At 43.4% G+C, this 26,053-nt stretch overlaps 1 protein-coding gene across 1 annotated transcript; it reads left to right on the forward strand.

Annotated features, from left to right (window-relative positions):
* Nucleotides 1–4,680: 4,680 nt before the first annotated feature.
* Nucleotides 4,681–24,669, forward strand: nmur3 (neuromedin U receptor 3). The gene is given in 5 exon segments (XM_034083637.2): nt 4,681–5,359; nt 18,560–18,600; nt 19,914–19,970; nt 19,972–20,842; nt 23,952–24,669. Coding segments are annotated over 5 exon segments (1,443 nt in total). The 5' UTR covers nt 4,681–5,316; the 3' UTR covers nt 24,383–24,669.
* Nucleotides 24,670–26,053: the final 1,384 nt, after the last annotated feature.

The raw sequence follows: 26,053 nt of genomic DNA on the forward strand, positions 1-26,053 counted from the left end.
CCCTGCAGAATACAAAGCCATTCAAAGTAGCTGCACCTTCACCAGCTTTGAGAACACTTTCATGATCAATCATTATAAAACATATCATATATATTATTCTGAAATGGACCAATCTGCACAACGACTACTTTTACTGTCTTTACTTTCACTATATTTTTATAATACTTTTCTACTTTTACTTGAAGAACATTTTGAATGCAGGACTTTTACTGTAACACTCTGGTATTTCTACTTTTACTCAAGTACAAGATCTGAGTACTTATTCCTTTACTCAAGTACAATATCTGAGTACTTCTAATTTCACTACAATATCTGAGTACTTATTCCACTTCTGGTAGTGTATTAGTCTGAATTGTAGCTACAAAATCACACAGAGCTGCATAAAAATAGAATAATATGTACACGTGTGTACAATGATTTGTAGGTAATTTTGACTACTCAAGACACCTCACTTATACATCTTCAAAGTATTGGCTTTCAGAATATTAAACTTGTTTCGGCAAATTCAGATGATAAATACAACTTTGAAGCTTGTAACGGCATAATTACAAGCAGAGAACGGCCTAATGTAACGTCACAGCAAGCATAACAACAGCCGTGTGTTATGAACACATACGCAAGAATGACATCATCTGTTGCTTAGTGACTTTTTTAACATTTAGTCTTAACACAAACGTGTGAATGTGTAAGGTTTACCATTATATTCAAATGTGAACAAAAATTGACTGTCTTTGTGTACCGGAACACTGGAAAAAATGCATTTGAGACATCTATGGCAGGAAATATGTTGCAGAGGCTGGAACTTGGGAAATAATCAGATAAGAATTCCGGAGGAGCGTGCATGCACAGCTGCATTTACATCGTAAATCCTGGACAAATCTCCACTCGTCAGGAGGTTTGTCTCTGATCTTTTTGACAGGAAACACTGGAATCGTTACACGGAATAATGACCCCTTGTTTAAGCAGAGAGGTAAACACTGGCCATCAACAGCTTCACGTTTCAATGGGTACGGTACGTGAACGTGGACATTAACCCTACGTCATATCTGTGAGCTGCCCAGAGTGAGTATGGCACATCTGAAAGCGCGGCAAGAAGCTCAGAGATATGAGAATGACCTTATCCTCAACCAACAGCAATGTGCGCAGAACGGCTACGTTCGTGCACATTTTCCTTTGATACACGTCACGTGACATAGAGTACATGACATATTCTGTGTGTGTAGGCGTCTAATCAGTGACTGACTCCCAATCTTTAACGATTGGACCCAAATCCCTCCATCTATCAGTGGGGCCCCCTGGCTAGTGAAATGTGTGGACCGCCCCTGGGATTTGACACAGCTGGTTGTGTCTTGTGTGTGTGAGTCTTAACAGAGATAGTGCTACCCAGCGAATTCCAATACATTTTTAAATATGAGCTCATCATTCACACATTCTAACAGTAAAACTCTCATCATAGCATTTACACGGATCTTTCAACCACGTTAGCAGTACAATGCAAAATGAGAAGTTTCCACACAGCAGGTGGAAAACCACGTTGACCAGTCAAACGCAACAACTCCTGAAAATCAGGATATGTCAGCAGCCCATTGATACACATTCACCAGTTCTTTATCATCAAATGACACTTTTTTGAACCATCGTAGGAGATGGCTGTCGGACTTTAAGACCCTCATTTGTGGAAAAATGAGGTCCAAGCCGAACCGGAGAACCAGATCTCTGCCCAGTAAATGTGTTGGGCAGACAGATGATAAAATAACTGTTTTTTACTGATGTGGGAAATGGATTACTGTCAACACCGTTATCTCCACTCTGAAGTGGTACAGAAACTTCTCCTTTATAGTTACCCAGCACATGAATAAATCTATCACTAAATTTGCATTCAGGCAAATCTACCCTTTTTTACCACAGAATGTGTAGCCCCAGAATCAACCAAAAATGTGTGGGACATTTCTTAATGCAAACATTCACTGTCATATTTCAAATATGTACCCTTTTTAACCACAGACATGTCCTCTAATTCTTCTAATTTCTCAATAGCATGTATGATGCGTGTGTGTGTCACTTCCCTGGTTTGATGCTGCTGGCTGAATTTCCATCTCGCTCGATTGGGCCCCTTCCTTGCTGTCCCCCTCTGCCTCCACTCCAGTGTTCTGTGAGCAGTCCCATAATCCAATGTTCAACACTTCCACACTTGGAAACATCTTTCTTCAAATGAACGTCTTGCTTCTTGTCCTCTGCCTCTGAAAACCTCCTCTGCCTCTCCCTCGGTATTGTGAGCGGCCAGCATTTTGTTTAGCTTGCGCTGTGTCTGTGAGTCCGTTGAGAAAGGCATTACTGAGGTTTGTTTCCCAAACACCTGCTTGGTCTCCTAGGGCATCGGGTTTGTTTATCCCGCTGTTGTCGAGCTTGGAGTTGACGCTGACTGCATGGCTGGGGCTTGTAGTGGAGGTGGTTGAGGTGTTCCAACCAGATTGCCAGGGTTGTACGCCGGAGGAGGGAAGGGATACCCAGTCGAGGAGAGGTCATTCAGGCCTGCGATGGAAGGACACAGAGATGTCTGGGGTTTACATGTCTTTTGGAAATAATGTATTTCTTTACATTCATTTTCAACCTTAATATTTTATTTAATCCCCAAGGCCAAATGCCTTTTTTTTACTCCCCAGTATTATAAACACTTTCTATGAGTGTCCAGTTTTTCCAAGTCTTTTACTTTAATTGTACTCTTCTTTTTCATCCCATCTCCATACTCTTGTAATTTATCTCTTAGGTTTTTGATTTTTGATTTACTCAAAGAACCTCCCTTAGGAAATCCGAACATTTCCGTCCATATATTTAATTTAGACAGACTTTCTTCACCATATTTTGCTCGCATGACATCAACTATCGGACCCTCAGGAGGCTGTACATACCCCCTCGCCTGCTTTGCCCCCATAGCAAAGTCTTTTAAAGTGTCACCAAAACACTCCGTGTCACCAAAACACTATTAAAGTGTCACCAAAACACTCCGTGTCACCAAAACACTATTTTTCATCCGTCGATGCTAGATATGCCAAATATCTCTGTTTTCGAGCAGTCCCTCTCCTGATGTCATGGAGTTTTAATTACGTTTAACTTTAAACAATTTAGACTTTGCACATCTCACCGAGTATTGAAAGCCCTTTGAGTTCGTTGGATCTCGTGAAGTCAATCGGTTCCACCCCGGCGCTGGTCCTCTCGTCTCGTACGGTTTCTGTCGAGGTAGAGGAAAATCCAAAGATCCTGGAGCGACCACCAGCGTCCGGAGTGGTTCACAATCTAACTTACAGAGATCCTGCCGACAACGCCATTTGTTATGGAAATCTAGGGCCCAAACACGGCTGGAGAGTACAAGTCAAATGAACAATACAAATAAATGGTGAATCAAGCAAAGCTGTCTTTTGGTTATTTATTTGAAGCTTCAAATACACGATATAATAATATCACAAGTCGCACAGAGTATAAGAGTCTGCGCGAGAGTGCGCAGACCAATGGAAAAGCAAAGGTTATATAGAAAAGGAGTGGGAAAGAGAACAATCTGGGTTCACACAGTCAGATTGTTGATGAGACACCCAGTGGCCTTGAGTAGATAGCATAACGGTTCTCAGAGCAGGGAAGTTCGTGATGTGTCTGACTGTGTATGAGTCTCCCAGTCTGCTGAAACAGCTGTGGCCTTGCAGAGACTGGGAAACTCATAAGAGAATATAATAGAATAATAATGGTAAAAGCACAACAAGAGGAAATAAGAAGCATTTGGTTTAAACATATGAAAGACATAATAAGGATAATAATAAGGATGATAATAATAAAAATTCCCACTACATGTCAAAGAAACGTGGGCTACTATGGCAACCAAATGCACATTTGATTGTAAAACCTTAAAATATATATGCCACAGAAGGCATATGGGATGTCTGCTTTCCCTGCCATGTCATCTACAGAGCAAAGAAACGGGAAAAATCTTTAGTAGTTAATAATACTCTTAACAGAATAATTGTGAGGAACTAACGGCTCAATAAAGAAACGTTGCTAGAATAATTCCTCCTAGCACTAGGCTAGGGGCCTGTCGTGTTTTTAAACGTTTAAATAGCAGCACGTGTAATACTCCTGGCTCCTTCAGTGCAAACTTCAGTCTTGAGTGCAGGTTTCAATAGACATGGGTCCCTGGGAGCCAGCATAACCTGCTAAGAAACCTTGATTTAAGCCTGTGATAAGGTAATTTGACGAACATCTATGATTAGGAAGAGCTTGGAAACGATTTGCAGCATGAAGCCTCCTGAGGCACACCCAGCGAGGGGCAGATATTGCAGGTAGAGCTTAATTCCTGTGAGGAAAAACTCTTCTTTGGTAGGTGAGTAAATGTACATGGCCGCTTGGCAGAGAATGATTCATGGTATTCATAGAAAAGATACTGTAGGAGATTGAAGTCTAAAATGATGGTCAAAAATGTATCGAGCTTCCCTTCATATTCACGTGATGGAAATTATTAATTTATTTCCGTTTTAAATTTATAGTAGGCCTATTATAAATACTTATACACATACAACTTCTGTATAATTGCCTAAAATATGACTTACTGCAGGCCAAATATTTCCATAATAAAACATTGCTTATGCAGAATAGTATTATATACCTGCCAAGATGCGATTCCTAAGGAGTTGCTGCTGCAAGCAGGGGGCAGGAAGCTAGAACTCGTGGCTGGATCTGGGACTCCAATTCCCAGAATCCTCGGGAGTGTGACGTCAGCGGCACAAGTGGTTGAACGTGGAAGTAGAAACATTTGTTTACATTGCAGGTAGAGGAAATCGAGTTTGTTCACGGGAATATATCGTGCAATTAAAGGCTTCAAGCGCTGATTTTACTTCGAGAAGGTAGGACAGGATGGCAGGTACTTTGGGAATGCAGGAGTCAGCTTGCTCCTGCCTTTTTTGGTGTTTAAATACCCACCGACCGAGAGACAGTGCGACTCTTAGCTGACACACAAGAGAGGGGTTGTTACCGGAGCTGGCGTAGAACTCGGGACTTCCTCTGGCCCAAAGGATATTAAAAGTTACTCCAGATGAGGACGGAAGGGACACCTGCATGTGTGTCGTGCGGGAGATATGGCTCGTTCCAACGGCGTCTGAACCATGCTCTGAGCTAGCCTGTGTTTCGGGAATGAGGCATTTCTTACGGCTTCTTGCGTATGATGATTCGGTTCCAGAGTCGGAGATTGCAATAGACATTTGCAAGGACAGCACCGGCAGGCAAGCAGCAGCAACATGAAACACAGCAGCAGGAACATGAACGCAGCAATAGCAAATGAACGCAGCAATAGCAAGTGAACGCAGCAAGCAGCAGCGAGGTAGCTGCAGCAATAGCAGCAGCAAGCAATGCATGGAGAGAGATCTGGCAGGTTAAATAGAGCGGCATATTAAGGAGACTCTGTTTGGTTGGTTGTAGAGTGGCAAGGGGGCGTTATGTATGAATGCAGCATAAGTGCTCGAGTTGACTGCCTGAACTAGCTCGCAGGCTTCGCCCCATTTATTGGGAGCAGCCTTCATAAATGTTATGGGTTTTCTATATTTAGGCCTCTGATTTGAATTATTTAGTTAAAGTGTCCCTTTGAGTATCTGGTATGCGTTCACAATGATGCAGCTAAGACAGACAGTTGGGCTCCAAATCTGTTCTTTCAGTCGGACATATGGCTGGACCCAGCAGGGCAAAGCAGCTGACAGCCCGGGGACCAAGAACAGTGGGAGTCGCAGAAGCTTTAGCCTCGCTTTAGGTCAACCAGTTTGTGTAAAGTTTAAAGACAAGTTAAGAATGTTTGATGTCTGATTAAAATGAAAATGTCAAATGCACCAATTAGGACTGAAACAGGTTTTGCCGCAGACCCTTAAGATATATCTTTATTTTTATTGACTAATGTGTTATTTTTTTAGTGAAGAAGGACAACATTTTTGCTCTGTTTACCATACAGTGTCTTCTTGTTGAGTGGCGTGGAGAGACAGAAACATTAAGATGTTACTTTGCATTAAAAGCATAACTTTGGAATGCATTTTTGTGCAGAACCACCACTCTGTATTTTGTCCTCGAAGCTATGGTGGCCGAAAAGTGCAAACTCGCTGCGACAGCCTGAAACACTTCCAATAGGGGAAACGCACCGCAGCTTCAGAAACGATGCAAATATAAAAACTAGGGCTGTCAAGTTAACGCGTTAATAACGCGTTAACGCAAAAAAAAATTAACGCCACTAATTATTTTAACGCGATTAACGCATGTGTATTTTTTTTCCTCGGCCGCCCCGTAGCTTCAGAGCGCATCGAGTTTAAAATACCATCTACAAGCTGATGCTGACAGCCCCGCTCCTGCCGCCCGCTTGTGGCAGACCACACTTCCACGCTCACCGGCAGGCACCGACTGGCCATTGGGAGGACCGGGAGGGTGTGTGTTTGTGTGGCCCGAGCGAGCGAGAGAGAGACCTTACGTGCATTACCGTACCGCAGTGTGAACGCGGCTATTGTTGTTGTTAGCATCTGGTGCTAGCTAGCTGCGCTAACGGATATAAGGAGCTGTTTAAATGAAAACAGAGGAGCGCTCCATCCACACAACTGCGCCGAGCACTTGACTTGATGCAGGAAGCAGACAGCGGGACATTGTAGGAGAAGTCAGCACACTCATGATTGCAGCAACATGATTGCAGCGTCCAGGCAGCTCCCGTTCGAGCATATGCCTTGAGTTGCACATAGCTCCAACGATCACACACACACACACACACACACACACACACACACACACACACACACACACACACACACACACACACACACACACACACACACACACACACACACACACACACACACACACACACACACACACACACACACACACACACACACACACACACACACACACACACACACACACACACACACACACACACACACACACACACACACACACACACACACACACACACACACACACACACACACACACACACACACACACACACACACACACACCCATTGTATTGTATGAGAGAGGTTCCAGGTTGAATTGAGGCGAATATTTGTAATGTTCAGAGGTTGTTGTAATTAATATTCATGAGAATATTTGTCATTGTTCAAATGATAATAAACATTAGCATAAAGCATATTTGTCCACTCATATGTTGATAAGAGTATTAAAAACTTGAAAAATATTCCTCTAAGGTACATTTAGAACAGATACAAAATGTGCGATTAATTTGCGATTAATCGCGATTAACTATGGACAATCATGCGATTAATCGCGATTAAATATTTTAATCGACTGACAGCCCTAATAAAAACACATATGTGCCAAAACACATGCAAAAAACAAACATCTTCAACAACTTCACAACACATGAGTAGCATTTTGAAAACAATCACAAAACATGTCCAGGGTTTACTGAAAGCGCTGCAAATACAAAACAATTAGAAAGGGCTGTCTTACAAAGGTGGACAAATTACAGCGATTACATGTTCATAGGGACACCTCTATTGTTTTAATCATGTGTCTTCTTATAGAAAATGAAGTTTGGGAACAGGTATGGTGTTTGCAGCAACACATCCTCACTCCCAGGTCGGCCTATGTTGACGTTATGTCAAGGTCCCCTGTATCGGCTTTTTCCAACGCAAGGGGGCGGCCCTTAGCGTACATTTTCAACTTTCCGGGATGTCCATATATATAGCTCCCTAAACGTATGTTGTAGACGACTTGAGATCGCGAGCGAATGCTACCCGCAGATCCATTCTCACAGCGTTTATCAACCTTTTTCTTACTCAATATCAAGCCACACTTATTGTTTTTACTTCTTTATTTTAATTGAATAATGTCGGACTTTTGTTGCCGTCAGTTAGGGGGAGAGTAGGGGCTCAGAATACTGAAATCTGTATTGTTTCATAGTTTTTACCTTCTAATTTTGTATTCTTTTCTAAACCACACACTGTTATGTACTCAACAATAACACATACTTATCCTTGTGTTTATTTATTTGTTTGATTAATAAACACAAGTTGGAGTCAGGACCGAGGGTCGGAGCAGCTCATCGAGTTGCTTTAGAGAATTTTACACCCGGAAGTAAGTATTCTCTCCGCTTCGCTTGACAAACACCGTGATAGTCCTCAAGCTCTGTGATTGGATGTTTGAGTGTGCGCCAAGGGTTACGCCGAGCGTCGAACAGCACTTTGAAATGGGATGGAACCACGGCAGACTGTCCAAAACTGGATTTGAACGGGTCCACCCCGTCTTCCCCTCCCCCACCCCGTCCCCAGAACTACACATGCTGGCTATTGTGTGTTTCGCAAAATGTTCTATGGCACGTCTCTGCTGGGAATTGTAGTTTAAAAGACGTTTTCATATTTCCCAAGTTGCCAGTATTAAACTGTGTACATCCCTGGAGGTTTAGGGGATAGGAAACACTCAAATTTAAAACATATAATTAATAAATGTGTGACAATTGCTTGTGCCCATAATGGGCAGCATTAATATATACCCACATGACAGCTAAGGTCAGAAGACCTTTATTTAACAGCTGGTCTTATGTCTGTGACCTCTCCTTGTCATGTCTCGGAAACTTATCATGAAAGTCTATTCTTTATATTAGTTTTGTCATGTCCCTTTGTTCTGTGCCCTCTGTCTTATTGTAAAAAGTATTTCTCCTCTCGTTTCAGAACTCCATGCTCCCCGCCAGGGCCGGACTGGGACAATAAGTCAGGCCGGGAATTATACACCCAGCCAGGCCACTACCAGTTTTCTTTTGTGCCATTTTCCTGGATTTATTTGTCAATATTTACAGCGTTGCTGCCCATAGTGATAGCCCTAAACTTTAAATCTACTACCCCAGAATAAACATATGGACATGGGTTACTATGTACATTTTTTTTACAAATCTATTTAGGAACCTATCCATGTGAACATAAGTGGAGGTGGACCTCAACTCCTCTAGGGGGGTCCGGGGGCATGTTCCCCCGGTAAGATTTTTTTTTTAAATGTTGGACTTAAATGCATCAATCTGGTTCACTTTGAGGGGGAAATAAAGAGACTACACCCATATGAAACAGAACTGTATACATTTAAACAGTGGCGAACCGTCAGGGCCTTCAAGGTATTCAGAGAATACCCTGGAACACTCAGATAAAACAAACAAAAAATCGATTTAATTATATAAATAAAATGTATATAAAATGAATAAATGAGATTCGTATCTGTGTTGTTGATCTGTAATATTACAGTGTTACGTTGATTTGTTTGTCCTTTTCGGACCATGCACTACGCATTTCAGTGGTTTTGTGTTAGAAAAGAAAGCAACCAATCAGATCTTGTTCTGGGTCTCTGGGTAGAATATCCTTCAACCAAGGTATTCTACATCCTTGATCGAATGCCCTGGCCGTTGCACTGAATGAGAGCGTACGTTTGGACTGACAGTTTGATCAACCAATCATATATTGATTTGTAGCCAATGGGCTTATTCTTTCAGAGTTTCCCTCGGTTCCAGGCAGTGGCACGGGAAGGTATTTTGAGTGGGGTGCTGAGGTGCTGGACTCCAGTGAACACTATTACGGGCACTATAGAGCACGCACAAAAGCACTCCCCACACGCAAACACACAGTGCACCTACGACTGTTACAATGAACGCTCGATAATCAGCTCACGGCATATAGGCAGCGGTAAAGTGCTATTTTTTGCGAGTGGGGAGCGGACCTCACCTCCTCTAGGGGGGTCCGGGGGATGCTCCCCCGGGAAGATTTTTTTTAAATATTGAAGTTAAAAGCATCAATCTGGTGCATTTTGAGAGCAACATTAAGAGATCTATGGATACATCTCTCAACACCCAGATGAAACACAACTGTAAGCAGATGTTCTTTTTCTTTATGGATATTTTACAAATCACTCCCCTTTCAAACTGTATTCTTGTTTTACTGCCATATAGTATTTCATAACTGTTTTTCCTTTATTCTCTTATTTGTTTTATAACGATAATGATCATATGAAGGTGTGCCGCGGAAATAATCTTTTGAATAATTTGTGACCAAACCGTTTGAGACCCACTGAGATAACTTAGACTAAAGTTAACTATCTAAACACTCAGAGAGTCCTGCCTGCCGCTAGGGGGTGCTGCAGCGCCCTCAGCACCCCCCTTCCCACGCCCATGATTCCAGGGTACTCTAAGGCCCGCTAGTTAACTGGCTCGAGACAGAGGATCTAGATAAATGCCACAAAGCAATTCATGCCGTTTTATTGTTTTTAACGTTGAAATGACAAGTGCAACAGGTGAACAGTTGTTGCGGAATTGTTGTGAGTACACTTTTCAAGACGACAGTGAAAAGACGGACATTATAATGCCATGGAGGGGGTGTGTGTGTGTCTACAGAAGGTCCAGTTGTGATAGACACGGTTCGCCACTGCATTTAAATAATCATAAAATCATAAGACCATGGCCATAACCAATAACATTCCATATCCAATATGAAAAAATATTGAAACTTGTTTATTTATTTGTTTTTGGTTCATTTATAGTTGTGAGTGTGTCTGGGCTCCTGAACCAGCCTCACCTGTCTCCCTCCTCTCCCTCTGCTCCTCTTTGAGGCAGCAGCAAAGACTAGTTTTAGCTCTCAACACGTTTTTAAAGTTTATCTTCTTTTTTCACCTAGTTAACATTTTATTTGTATTATTCATCCATATTTTACTAATCACTCCCCCTTCAAATGGAAATATGTGTTAAATGGTGACCAAACCGTTTGAGACCCACAGAGATAACTTAGACTAAGTTAACTATCTAAACACTCAAGAGTCCTTTACCACACCTGAGCTGTAGTTATCAGTCTCTCAGTTTGACAGGAGAGGACTCTCCTCCACCTTGTTGACAGCTCATTATATCCATTAGCGCAGCTAGCTAGCACCAGATGCTAACAACAACAATACACGTAAACGGTGCGCGCGCTTTCTCTCTCTCGCCCACTCGCGCCACACATACACACCCTCCCGAGCTTGAATGACACACAGAGACCAATCGAGGGCATTAGTGTATGATCTGTATGAAAGTGGCCATGTCGGCAGGCCACATCATGTAGACAGCCAGTCACTCTCTGTGAGGCAGAGTCAGGCCCACATTTGCGCAGCGTTGCGTTCACAATACAAACATAAAAAAAAAAATCCTCAGACCAGCAGGCCACTTAACAGGCCAGGCCATCGGGAAACCTCCCGGTCCTCCCGATGGCCAGTCCGGGCCTGCTCCCCGCCCCTATGTGTCTCCTGTGTTCGTGATTGGTTTCCCCGCCCTGATTGTTTCCACCTGTTCCCCTCACCTTGTGTATATATTGTGTTATTGTGTATATATTGTGTGCCAGTTCGTTTCTTATTCATGACCACGTTCAAGCCTGCTCTATGGTCGTATCCTGTTTTCTCATGATCACGATTATTGCATTTAGTTTTTCCTCGGAAGAGTGATTTTGTGTTTCTTGTTTTTGTTACTGTGTTAATTCCAAGTCTTTATTTTTGAATACCACCCGAGTCTGAGTCTGAGTTGTGCATTTGAGTTCATGCCTCTGAGTTCACCCCTTGACAGTACGAACTGGCCATAAAAATGAACTCAGCCGACTCAGACCAGCTAAAGAACGCCATGTGCTCTCAGGGCCAATGTCTTGGGCAACAAGAAGAGCGGATGGCCGCCATACAGCACGGAATGCAGCACCTAACCAACAGCCACGGGAAACTACAATCATCGGTGACAACCCAGGTGAATCTGCTGGCAGCTGAGGTCCAGTGTGTGCTCACTCACCTGCAGGCTGCTTCTCCTCCCACGACTCCTCCGGTCCCAGCGGCAACCGGATCCGAGCCCAACCCGGCGACTGGGCCGCACATCTCGTCCATGCATCTGGCTCCACCCGAAAAGTTTTCCGGGCACTCGGAAATCTGCCGGCCATTCATCGTACAGTGTGAGTTACACTATCGACACCAACCGGCTGCATTTACCACGGATTACTCCAAAGTGGCCTTCATGATCTCCCATCTCACCGGCCGAGCAGCAGCGTGGGCTACGGCAGAGTGGTCCCGAGACTCCCCCATCTGCGGGTCTCTGGCCGACTTCATAGACACCATGAGGAAGATTTCCGATCAAACCACTCCGGGCAGAGAAGCAGCTCGGGCTCTGATTAAGCTGCGGCAGAATCAGCGTAGTGTGGCTGACTATGCTATTGAGTTCAGGACTATTGCAGCCGACAGCGGATGGAACTCCGCTGCACTGTTCGACGCATTCGTCAGCGGTCTCTCGGATCCCCTACAAGACCAGCAGGTGCCACTCGATCTGCCCGCTGACTTGGACTCCGTCATATCCATGGCAATAAGAATAGACAATCGTTTGGCGGAGAGGAGAAGGGATAAATTCAAGGCTGCGGTTAGTCCGCCTCTCCAGAGGAGGCGCTCGCCGTCGTATACCACTTCTTCTTGGAGGCCCTGTCACCACTCACCACAACTACCACAACAGCGCCCCCTGGCTCCGTGGAGGAGCCTATGCAGTTGGGCCGCGCCAAGCTTTCTATGGCAGAACGTCAGCGTCGATTCAGGGAAGGCTTGTGTTTCTACTGCGGTCAGCGCGGTCATCTACTAGCGGCTTGCCCGGTAAAAGAGGAGGCTCACCAATAAAGAGGAGGACGTTGGTGAGCCGATTCTCTGCCTCTGACTTTCCTCCTCGCACTTTGACCCGCATCCAGGTAAAAGTCAGAGACAATGTTTTTACTCAGGGTGCTCTTGTTGATTCAGGGGCAGACGAAAGTCTAATGGATTGGGGTTTAGTAAACAGAATGAACATAAAAACTAAACCTCTACCCCAGCCTCTTGAAGCCAGTGCTCTGGATGGGACGGCTGTTGTTCAAAGTGACTCACCAAACTGAACCTTTAGAAGTAAGGTGTAATGATAACCATCACGAGACAATTTTCACCTTTTTAACTCAGCTCAACATCCCCTCATCTTGGGGTTTCCCTGGCTGAAACTTCATAACCCTCACATAAATTGGCACTCTGGGAGGGTGGAGAGGTGGGGAAGGAATTGCGTTGATCATTGTTTAAAGCAGGTAGCGGAGATTGACAGGAGATGCAACACTGGGAGTTTTAGGCAGGAAACAGACCCAAAAATAGATCTTCCTGAATTACTTTCAGTTCCTTCCTGCTACCACGATCTAAGTGAAGTTTTTAGTAAATCCAAGGCTCTGGCTCTTCCTCCTCACCGTCCCTATGACTGTGCTATTGACTTGATTGCTGGGGCTTCCATTCCCAAAGGCCGATTATATGCAATTTCAGGACCTGAGAAAGAGGACATGAAGGACTATATTGATTCCTCCCTCAAAACAGGGCTTATTCGCCCTTCCTCATCCCCAGCAGGTGCAGGGTTTGTTTTTGTTGGCAAAAAGGATGGGTCTCTTAGGCCCTGTATTGACTACTCACCTCTCAATGACATTACTATTAAAAACCGGTACCCCCTCCCTCTCATCTCGTCCGCTTTCGAGCAGCTTCAGGATGCCAAGGTTTTCACCAAGTTAGACCTGCGTAATGCCTATCATTTGGTCAGGATCAGGGAGGGCGATGAATGGAAGACGGGGTTTAACACCCCTTCAGGACATTATGAATACCTTGTCATGCTGTTTGGACTGTCAAACGCTCCTGCAGTTTTCCAGGCTTTGATTAATGATGTGTTGAGGGAGTTTCTGAACCGTTTTTATCTATCTGGACGACATCCTGATCTACTCCCCTGACCTTGACATCCACAAATAACATGTCCGTCAGGTTCTACAAAAACTGCTCCAAAATATGTTGTTTGTCAAAGCCGAAAAGTGCGAATTTCATGCCGAGACAGTCACTCTTTTGGGCTTCATCATCTCCCCAGGTCAGGTTAAGATGGACCCAGCGAAGGTTAGCGCAGTAACCTAGTTGGCCTACCCCTGACTCTTGCAAGAAAGTGCAGCAGTTTTTAGGCTTTGCTAATTTTTACAGGCGTTTTGTGAGGAGCTTCAGTGCTATTGCAGCCCCTCTTCATGTTCTCACGTCCCCTCTGGTGCCCTTTTTGTGGTCTCCTCACGCTCAGGAGGCTTTTTCTCGGCTTAAGAAGATGTTCATCTCTGCCCCCATACTTACCCTGCCGGACCCCACTCGCCAGTTTGTGGTGGAAGTGGATGCCTCCAACGAGGGGGTGGGAGCGGTCCTCTCCCAGCGCCAACAGAAGGACAACAAGCTTCACCCCTGCGCTCTCCTGTCCAGGAAGCTCTCCCCGGCGGAAAGGAATTACGATGTGGGAAACCGTGAGTTGCTGGCCGTGAAGCTGGCATTGGAAGAGTGGAGACATTGGTTGGAGGGAGCCGAGCATCCTTTTGTGGTCTGGACCAATCACAAGAACCTGGAGTACATCAAGAAAGCCAAAAGACTGAACTCCCACCAAGCTAGGTGGACCTTGTTTTTTAACCGTTTTGATTGTGTTCTTCCTTACAGGCCAGGGTCTCAGAATGTCAAGCCTGACGCTCTGTCCCGTCTGTTTGACCCTGTGCCTGCAGTCAAGGAGCCGGAACCCATTATTCCGTTGAACCGTGTGGTAGGAGCGCTGACTTGGAAAGTGGAGAAGGAGGTGATGCGAGCTAACGGTGGGGCTCCTGCACCCAGGGGTTGCCTGCCTAACCGGCTATTCGTTCAGGAAGACGAGCGACCACAGGTGATCCACTGGGCTCACACTTCGTTGCTCACCTGTCACCCCGGAGTCAAAAGAACCATGTTCATCATAAAGCAGTGTTTCTGGTGGACATCCATGGAGAAGGAGGTGAAGGAGTATGTGGAGGCATGCCCTGTCTGCACTCGCAACAAAACCTCTTCCAGGGCGCGGATGGGATTGTTACAGCCACTTTCTATTCCCAACAGACCCTGGTCGGAGATTTCCATGGACTTTGTCACAGGCCTTCCCATCTCTAGAGGCAACGCCACAGTTCTCACAGTGGTGGACCATTTTTCGAAGATGACACATTGTATTGCTCTGCCCAACTTGCCCTCAGCTAAGGCAACGGCTGAGGTCACTATGCATAATGTGTTTCGCCTGCATGGTTTCCCGAAGGATATTGTCTCCGATCGGGGTCCCCAGTTTGTGTCACGTTTCTGGCAGGAGTTCTGCAGCCTCATCGGTGCCACGGTCAGTCTCTCGTCTGGATACCACCCGGAGTCTAATGGCCAGACAGAGCGCCTGAACCAGGAACTGGAGACCTGCCTGCGCTGCCTGGTGTCCCAGAATCCATCCTCCTGGAGCGAGCATCTCACCTGGGTTGAGTACGTGCACAACATCCTTCCTACATCTGCCACAGGCCTGTCACCATTTCATTGTGTTTATGGTTACCAGCCGCCACTGTTCCCAGCCACGGAGAGAGAGGTCACGGTCCCGTCTGCCCACGCTCTGGTCAGGCGTTGCCATCACGTGTGGGCTGCGGCTAGGAAAGTCCTCTGCAGAAACTCGGCGCTTATGAAACAAGCAGCAGACCGAAGACGCCAACCAGCCCCTGTGTACCAGCCAGGCCAAAAAGTCTGGCTTTCTACGCGGGATCTTCCCCTCCACGTACTCTCTCGCAAGTTGGCTCCCCGATTTGTGGGTCCCTTTCCCATCACTAAGGTCATCAACCCGGCTTCAGTAAGACTACGGCTTCCCAGGTCCATGAAGGTGCATCCCACCTTCCATGTGGGGAAACTAGAGCCTCTGAAGGAGAGCGCCATGGTTCCCACCGCCAAACCCCCCCCGCCCCCCCGAATGATCGATGGTGGTCCAGTTTACACGGTCAAAACTCTCTTGGCTGCACGGAAGAGGGGTAGAGGGCGGCAGCTCCTTGTCGACTGGGAAGGTTACTGCCCTGAGGAGCGGTCTTGGATTCCTTCACGCTTCATTGAAGACAAAAGCCTCATTAAGGATTTTGATCGCCTCAACTCAGAGGAGCCTGGGCCGTCAGGAGCCGTCCCTAGAAGTCATGTCTCGGAAATTTATCATGAAAGTCTATTCTTTATATTAGTTTTGTCATGTCCCTTTGTTATGTGCCCTCTGTCTTATTGTAAAAAGTATTCCTCCTCTCGTTTCAGAACTCCATGCTCCCCGCCCCTATGTGTCTCCTGTGTTCGTGATTGGTTTCCCCGCCCTGATTGTTTCCACCTGTTTCCACCTCCGCCCTGATTGTTTCCAACCCTCACCTTGTGTATATATTGTGTTAGTCCCCACCTGTCCAGTGCCAGTTTGTTTCTTATTCATGACCACGTTCAAGCCTGCTCCATGGTCGTATCCTGTGAACCTGTTTTCCTGTGAACAAAATAGGTCCAATCACTGAGCCCTGTGGCACTCCATGGCTAACTTTGGTTTGCGTGGAAGATTCATCGTTGACACGTACAAACTGAGAGCGTTCAGATAGATAGGACCTAAACCAGCCTAAAGCAGTTCCCTGTATGCCAACTAAGTGCTCTAGTTTTTGCAATAGGATATCATGGTCGATAGTATCAAATGCAGCACTGAGATCGAGCAAGACAAGAATAGAGACATGTCCCTTGTCAGAGGCTATTAGAAGGTCATTTGTGACTTTAACCAGAGCTGTCTCTGTGCTATGATGTGTTCTAAAGCCAGACTGAAAATCTTCAAATAAATCATTGTTTTTTAAGTAATCACACAACTGTTTTGCAACCACTTTCTCAAGTATTTTTTGAGAGGAATGGGAGATTAGAAATAGGTCTATAATTGGCTAAAACCTCTGGATCGATGTTGTGCTTTTTAAGAAGAGGTTTTATTACTGCAATTTTAAATGATTATGGAACATAGCCTGTTAATAAAGACATATTCATAATATTTAATAAACAGCTTAGTTGGAATCGGGTCTAAGATACACGTTGATGGTTTAGAAGAAAGAATCATTGAATTTAATTGTTCAAGGTTTATGGCTGAAAAGCATTCTTGTTCACTATCTAGTGTAATATTAGAGCTTACATTTCCGGGAGCTGTTGATAACACTATACTGGTCAAAGGCAAGAGGTCATTAATTTTGTTTCTAAGAGTAACAATGTTATCGTTAAAAAAGCACATCAAATCATTACTACTGAGTGCTATGGGAATAGAAGGCTCAATCGAGCTGTGGCTCTCTGTCAGCCTGGCTACAGTGCTGAAAATAAATCTTGCATTATTCTTATTCTCATCTATTAATGAAGAGTAGTACGCTGCTCTCGCTTTACGCAGTGCTTTCTTATATTCATTGAGAGTAATATGCCAAATTAAACGAGATTCTTCAAGTTTAGTGGAACGCCATATCCTTTCAAGTTGTCTCGACTTTTGCTTTTTTTTGCATTTTTTTTAAATAAAACTATATGACCCAGAAACTGGAAATCAGGGCTGCGCTTACATCTCCACAGAGACCTGTATCATCATAACATCCTGGATCAAGCTATTTCATTTGATGGCTGGACTTTGTACTGCTCCACCTATTTTCTTAGGCTGAGACTCCTGAACTCGTTCTTCACACTCCAACAAAAAAAAGTGTTCTGCCCTTTTTTTTCTTTTTCTAATTTGGACAACAACTGCATTCAGTGGCCTAACTCTTTGAAACATACTGTCAATATTATCCTTATATCCTTAAGGAGCATGGTTCTGTTATTACCTTGTCGTCATTACATTAACAATCCATGGGCACTTAAAGGATTAAGGGAAGAAAACAACAGGGGAAGGTATAGTGAATCACTTTATTTGGTAAAAAAGCCCTCCGCAGATTAATCAATATGTTCTTAAGACGCTGCCCCTCATCTAGGAAAAACCCTGGTTGCAAGGTAGGTACAAATATATATGGCATACACAACAAAATAGAGAAAATACTATATTATTAAATAGAACTTCTGGGCTGAATAATTCGACCTATAGGCCTACCTGTCACTGACAATGTATTTTGCCCCATGCGTAAAATTAAATATGAACTTGGATCAGAAATAATTTTCCCCCTTATTACTCAGAAATTATACACTACCCTGCTTTTAGCTAAATGCTAGTTTAAAATATATGAATATTGCTTTTTTGACCATCCCTATTAATTTGTTCACAGTCCCTTGTGTTTCCTTACACAACAGTCTGATGACGTCTGAAATCATGACTATTTATTTAAAAATAAATCCCGTAATATTGCTTCTGTTACAATATGTAGAGCTTATTGGCTGCAGCATTTTAGATAAAGTGTTACACACAAGTGTTTTGATTTTGAAAGTCAATGAACGACAAGATTCCTCTGTTCCTGTCTCCAGCCTTTCAGAGCGTAGAGGCTAAATACATTAAACAGATTATCTCTCCCCCCTCTCTGCCGCCCTCTCTCCTTCTCTCTCCCCCTTACATCTCACGGTGTGTCTGAAGGGGACGTAGCTGCAGCGCAGTATCCATCCTCCGTCTGTCTCCTCTGCAGCGACCAGAAGCGCGTCCAGCAACTTTTCAATTTGCGATTTTGTTCATTAATCGCCTTCATTGCGGTGTTTTTTTTCCCTTCTCATTTGTAATCATGATTAGAGCGCCGTATAAGAAGCAGTTTGCAGACCAACAGCGTCAAGGTGAGGTACATTTTTATTGGAAACCTTTTTGTTTTGTTTTTTAAGTTATAGGCTCCGAGAATGCGATTTAGTTAATATGTTTCCTTTTTATGTTTTTACTTATTTATTTTGTATTGTTATTAATATTGTTTTAATTATTTTTATATTAAATTCATTTTTGACGAATGCTCCTAAGTATTTTACAACTGACACTAAATAAACCTTAATTCTTCCCAAAATAATTATCATATTAAACTAATTGAGATATTTAAAAAAAATCTAAATGCCATATAGATCGCAGAGGGGTTAAAATAACCTTTAGACTTCTATGAGGAATATAATTAGAGTATCTTAAAGGTTCAGTCCAACAATGTAGCTCAAACATGAGCCATATAATCGTGGATTTGCAAGATGATGCATCCCATGTGCGTAATTAACCTTGCAGAAGAAGTCATTCACATCCATCAATACAGTGTGTAATGCCAATCATTCTCAAGTCATTGGTTAATGAAAATTATTTCAACCATATTAGTGTCAGAGTTCAGAAATAATTCTCAACACACAGGGGGATATTCCATAAGCATATAAAACAGATTTATTTTCTTCCCTTTACTGATTCTTCTTCCCCCCACAACCAACAGAAGGTGTATTTTGTCATAAAGTATTTTGTAAAATGATGTAAATTACAAAAAATTTAGTCTTATATTACATTTGTGCTGTTTGTCTGGAATGGCTTTATGTACTATAATGAAGTAATAATAAAAGTACAAATAAATCATTCTGTGTACAGCATTCAATAATCTGTCCTGCTATATAAACACATTCAAAGTGTGTTTTGCTTTATGAATAATGCATTTTCTGCACCATCAGGTAATCAAAAATACACTTTAAGTTTGCCTCCTATTCCTGCTGATCCCCATCAAAGAAAGAACAATCAGTCCATTCATCTTTTAGTAAATGGACAGAAAATGAATTGAGTACCAAATTAATAATCACCATGCGTTTTATAGACTCAACAATTTATCTGGAATGTAATGGGCTTTATTAATTGATAATCAAAAGGATTGTAAGTTGCTGCCCTTGTGAAATGTATTTAAATATTAAAGATTTTTTCAATGATAAAGGGTTAAAGATTCAAATCTTTTGAAGTCTTTAGTTATAATTAGGTCTCAAATTCTGGGAATATGTGAACGATTGGGTGATTTATGAAACAAGCAGAGAAAGAAATGTTAAACTGAAGTTTGACCCCAATAAGAATCCTCACAGAGCTACACATCAAATGATATCCTATTTTCTGTTGACGTTTTTCTGTTTTCCTATTTTTCTTTTTAAAGCGGGCCCCCAGTGTTGAACCAACCCAGACATCGGCGCTGGATGTGTTGACATTACCTTGTTGTTCCTTACATTTTCCTCTCCAAAATGGAGCAAACTTTGCAAGGCTGCTCTTTAAACATATCCAAACTGGTCCACAACACCAGCGTGCCACTAAATGCCACTGGGAATTACACCAGCGACCAAGTCACCGAAGTCAACCTCGTAGAAATCCTGGGTCCAAAACGATCCCCCTTTTTCCTCCCTGTGGGCAGTGTTTACCTTCTCATCTTCCTCGTCGGCTTGTCTGGGAATCTTCTCACATGTGCAGTGATAGCAAAGCACAAGAAGATGCGAAACCCCACCAACCTCTACCTGTTGAGCCTGGCTTTGTCGGACCTTCTTGTTCTACTGTTCGGGATGCCTCTGGAGGTATACGACCTGTGGCAGAACTACCCCTTTCCCTTTGGCGAGGGCGGCTGTTACTTCAAAACCTTCCTCTTCGAGGCGGTCTGCTTCGCTTCAATCCTCAACGTCACAGCTTTGAGCGTGGAGAGGTATATAGCTGTGGTGCACCCGCTCAAAACACGGTACCTCTTGACTAACAAGCACGCCAAGCGGGTCATCACCATCGTGTGGGTGGTATCCATGATCTGTGCCATCCCCAACACTTCCCTGCACGGACTCTTCTACCTGAAAGGGAGGATGGAGGAGTCAGCCATATGCACGGTGCTGAAGCCCCTGTGGATCTATAACATGGTCATGCAGATTACCACTGTGTGCTTCTATTTCGTGCCCATGATGGTGATCAGCGTGCTGTACCTGGTGATGGGCCTTCATTTGTGCAGAGAACGAAGGCAGCCAAGCGAGAACCTGGGGAGGAACTGTAGCAGCAACATTCGGAGGAAGATAAGCGTAAACGGGCGCAGGAGACAGATCAACAAGATGCTCTGTGAGTTATTTTCACTCTTTAGGAAAATATGTACATGTATTACTGTCAAAGACTGCTACAAATTGACAGCATATCCCCTAATCTGTTGTATCGAAGCCAAGACATGTTCCCAAAGAGAAAGGGATGTGAGGAAAGCACAGAGCTAACAATGCCAAAGGATTGTCAATTCTCTGTATGGATCATTTGTATTCTAGAGGGAGTCAATAAACCTGTGGGGCTGGATAAGGATTCATGTAGCTTACACTGTTAGCACAGTTCTTACAGTAAACAGTCCATTTGCCTCACTGTAAATAGATTTTTAATTTTCTGTACAAGGAGTTTCATTATAGATTTATATATTCATCATAAAACCACATGTAACAAAAATAAAAAGGTGGTGTTGAATACCACTGAGAGTCATGACAACATGGAACCTTATGTCAGGGTTGCCAACTTGGGGTACCTGGCTGGAGTGAGATCTTGATATCATGGGTTTAATTACACATATGCGCACTAAATTGTTCTACTAAATGACTGCTGTCGTGTCAGCAGCGGGACCTTAAGATATATATACAATATATACAAATACACAATATTGGACACAGACTATAAAGGGCACACAGTTTCATTCACTAATGAAAGTCAAACACATGTTTGTTTCCACTGTTTTATTGTGTGCCTGTCACGATAAGCAATTAATTGACTTATCGTACGATAAATAAAAATGAACTCGATAAATTGCCATTTACATGAGGATGTGACTGGCAGTTTGAAAGGATGTACTTGAATTATTATTATATATTATCATTATGTCAGTGGTCTAATATGCTCATACAACGGTGCCGACAATATTATCGTTTATCGCAATAATTTCCAGGAAAATGTATCCAACAAAATTAATTATCGTGAGAGGCCTATACATGAAACACACACACACAAACAAATCTACAGACTTACTCCACACTGCCAAACATATTAATTAACACACTCTCACTACTCTTTGACTCTATGTTGGCCTAGTAGAACAATAAGCAGCAGACTTTTACTTTTTTATCATTTCTACTGGTTCTTAGATCTGCGCATGCGCAATACGGGTCGGCAGTTGCGAGAGAGTATTTTTGTTGGGTAATCTATGGTAGGGCTAACCCATACAGTGGTGGGGCTTAAGTCAGAATTTGCAATGTAATTACATACACGCTCCCCTTGACAGTGAAACGCCACGCGTGAGGTTTAGATTATTCCCCTGTCTCAATCCAAATGGAACTGTATGAAATAAAAAGGCACATTTGTCTTGTAGTAAATAAAAAGGGCGACCTGGAGCCAATCCTGCAATTTACCCACAGGTGAAAGAGTTGACATGCTGAAACCCCAACCCCTGCAGGGGGGTCTGGGGAGATTCTCCCCCATGAGATTTTTTTAAATACTAACATAAAATACACATTCTGGTACTCTCTTGAGAAGAAAAATAAATAAATATATTACTACACGACATATTTAAAAAAATGAATGCCATTTTAGTTTGTTCTTACTGTGTTCTGAAAGCTGAACCTGCTGCTCCTCACAGAGAGAAGAGGGAAGAGGCTGTGAATTACTTTACATTGTGGATAAGGGTGGATAGCCCCCATTGTTCTGTGTGTCAAAATGAAAGACAGCCCACACACCTATCAATCATCAAACCGTGGGGTCTTATTTCATTACGTGTTGATTTCTATCAACACGTAATGTTGTATCGATGTATATAGAGATGTACTACAGCAAAAGTATTCTCCGTGGGGACTTCCTGCAACAACACCACGCGGTTATATTGATTCTGATTGGCCAGAAGACATTATCAAAGATGTTCTATTGAGAAGACGATCACTACGTGACAAAAGTTTTCAAAACCGTTTCTAGTCTTTGGTATTCTTGTTTTTGGCGTGAGAATAGTTTGGGCAGCGTGAGAGCGTGAGATTGAGATTGAAAGCGTGTGTCACACGCCAGATGCGTGAGAGTTGGCAACCCTGCCTTATGTTAACTGCAAAGGTCAGAGCTATAATGGGTTTTCCACATTGTCAGGAAGCCCATTTTCACAGCCATATTCGCATCATAAAAATCGAAATCTGACGGCCTCTTGTACTTTGATTAAGTTAACACAAATGTCAGACAAGTACAAGCATCAACCTCAAGGTTAGAAGCCAATGCTTAAAAGTGTTGAAACCTTCAACATTTAAAATGGCTGACAGGGTGATTCCACTTGCAAAAATAAGCCAAATGTATATAAGTGAATAGGAAATAAACCTACTTCCCTCTTGTTTTGGTTCCATTAACTAGTTTAATGTCTTCTACAATACAGCCTGATGTTCATTTCAGTTTATGGGTCAGTCACTATACACTCAATGTGTTTAAACCCACATAACTATATTTAAACTAAGTATTTAAGTGTTTAAACAAATACCAAATATGTTAGGCTTCATTTTTATGACGTATAAATCATTTGGGCCATTTCGTCTTTGATTTGATTTGACTTGGTATGAGCATCGTGTAGTTACAAGGATGAGCTGGAACAAGACGATACAGAATATAAATGTGAAACTGTCAAGGACAATAAATCATTATCCAACTTTTCAGATTTACTACTATTTGTTAAGGGTAAAGTAGAAAAAACTCACAAACTCTGTTTTGGAAAAGAGAACAAAAAAAAGTGTGAAATGTTTGCCACTCTCACATTTATAAATATCTCTCACTGTGTGGAAAGCCACCAAGCTTTCAATACAGTCAGTCAGTTATCTTGATGCCATATGGCCATTAACAGCCTGCTGCACCTCCTTCAGTGAGAGCACTCTGAGAGGATTAGCCATGGATTATTAAAAGAGAAATGTAATAAGTGCTTTAAGAACTACCTCTGCTGCTCAGAGTGACACATTCAGATCATGATTACCATCAAGTTTGAACACCTGTGTAGTTTCACCTGTAGTTTTAGGCAATATCAAAGAACATTAATGAGATTGTTTTGTTATCCCATTTCATCAGTTGAAAGTAAATGATAAGATCGTCTATGTTTTTTTTAATCGGTAACAAGAAAAAGCGTTTAACCTGCAACAACAAAACAATATTTTTAAACAGCCTCACTCTCTCTGGTTTGCTCCTGTAGCGATCGTGGTGGCGGTGTTTGGAGTCTGCTGGGCGCCATTCCACATCGAGAGACTCCTCTGGAGTTCCATCAGCCAGTGGACCGATTTGATGCACAACATTTATCAGTACGTCCACATCCTCTCGGGCGTCTTCTTTTATCTCAGCTCTGCAGTCAACCCTATCATCTACAGTTTGCTGTCCACACGGTTCAGGGAGTGTTTCCGAGAACTCGTTTGCTCCCAGACGGAGGAAAACAGCTCTGTCAGAGACTCGCCACCATTCCCTAAGATCTTACTGGAACCCTCTGTCTCAAGTGCCAGAGCCCAGGTTGAGGATAATGACTCCAATGCTGTCATTCCTTTGCTGTCTCCTAACATGAAACTGAGCATGGACACTACAATCCTCAAAAATGCATGTAGAGAGAAGACCTGTAAAACCTCTGTGTTCTAATTGAGGCTTTATTTAAATGAGCTAACAAGCAGTAGACAAGCTATTGTTTGACAAATAATTATCCTCTTCCTGTAAGTTAAACAAGACGATTGATAACACTAACATATGCTTAATATGTATCTTTGTTGTGGCTTGACAGTTATGTTATGTTAAGTTATGTTTTTTAGTCTTGTGTTTTTGATCTTGTCAATTCCTGTTTTTATTTTTGAAAGTAATCATTCCCTCTCATTCCAGATCCCACACTTCCTGCCTTTGTGTGTTTCCCGCCCTTGAGATTGCTTGGCCCTGCCCTGATCGTTTTCACCTGTGCTCATCCCCCTCACCTATATATACACTGAACAAAAATATAAATGCAACACTTTTGTTTTTGCTCCCATTTTTCATGAGATGAACTCAAAGATCTAAAACATTTTCTATATACACAAAATAACCATTTCTCTCAAATATTGTTCACAAATCTGAAAAAATCTGTGATAGTGAGCACTTCTCCTTTGCCGAGATAATCCATCCCACCTCACAGGTGTGGCATATCAAGATGCTGATTAGACAGCATGATTATTGCACAGGTGTGCCTTAGGCTGGCCACAATAAAAGGCCACTCTAAAACGTTCAGTTTTATCACACAGCACAATGCCACAGATGTCGCAAGTTTTTAGGGAGCGTGCAATTGGCATGCTGACAGCAGGAATGTCCACCAGAGCTGTTGCCCGTGAATTGAATGTTCATTTCTCTACCATAAGCCGTCTCCAAAGGCGTTTCAGAGAATTTGGCAGTACATCCAACCGGCCTCACAACCGCAGACCAAGTGTAACCACACCAGCCCAGGACCTCCACATCCAGCATGTTCACCTCCAAGATCGTCTGAGACCAGCCACTCGGACAGCCGCTGCAACAATCGGTTTGCATAACCAAAGAATTTCTGCACAAACTGTCAGAAACCGTCTCAGGGAAGCTCATCTGCATGCTCGTCGTCCTCATCGGGGTCTCGACCTGACTCCGGTTCGTCGTTGTAACCGACTTGAGTGGGCAAATGCTCACATTCGATGGCGTCTGGCACGTTAGAGAGGTGTTCTCTTCGTGGATGAATCCCGGTTTTCACTGTTCAGGGCAGATGGCAGCGTGTGTGGCGTCGTGTGGGTGAGCGGTTTTCTGATGTCAATGTTGTGAATCGAGTGGCCCATGGTGGTGGTGGGGTTATGGTATGGGCAGGCGTATGTTATGGACGACGAACACAGGTGCATTTTATTGATGGCATTGTGAATGCACAGAGATACCGTGACGAGATCCTGAGGCACATTGTTGTGCCATTCATCCACGACCATCCCCTCATGTTGCAGCATGATAATGCACGGCCCCATGTTGCAAGGATCTGTACACAATTCCTGGAGGCTGAAAACATCCCAGTTCTTGCATGGCCAGCATACTCACCGGACATGTCACCCATTGAGCATGTTTGGGATGCTCTGGATCGGCGTATATGACAGTGTGTTCCAGTTCCTGCCAATATCCAGCAACTTCGCACAGCCATTGAAGAGGAGTGGACCAACATTCCACAGGCCACAATCAACAACCTGATCAACTCTATGCGAAGGAGATGTGTTGCACTGCGTGAGGCAAATGGTGGTCACACCAGATACTGACTGGTTTTCGGACCCCCCCCAGACCCCCCCA

Source organism: Pseudochaenichthys georgianus, chromosome 5, assembly GCF_902827115.2.
Source record: "Pseudochaenichthys georgianus chromosome 5, fPseGeo1.2, whole genome shotgun sequence".
NCBI lineage: Eukaryota > Metazoa > Chordata > Actinopteri > Perciformes > Channichthyidae > Pseudochaenichthys > Pseudochaenichthys georgianus.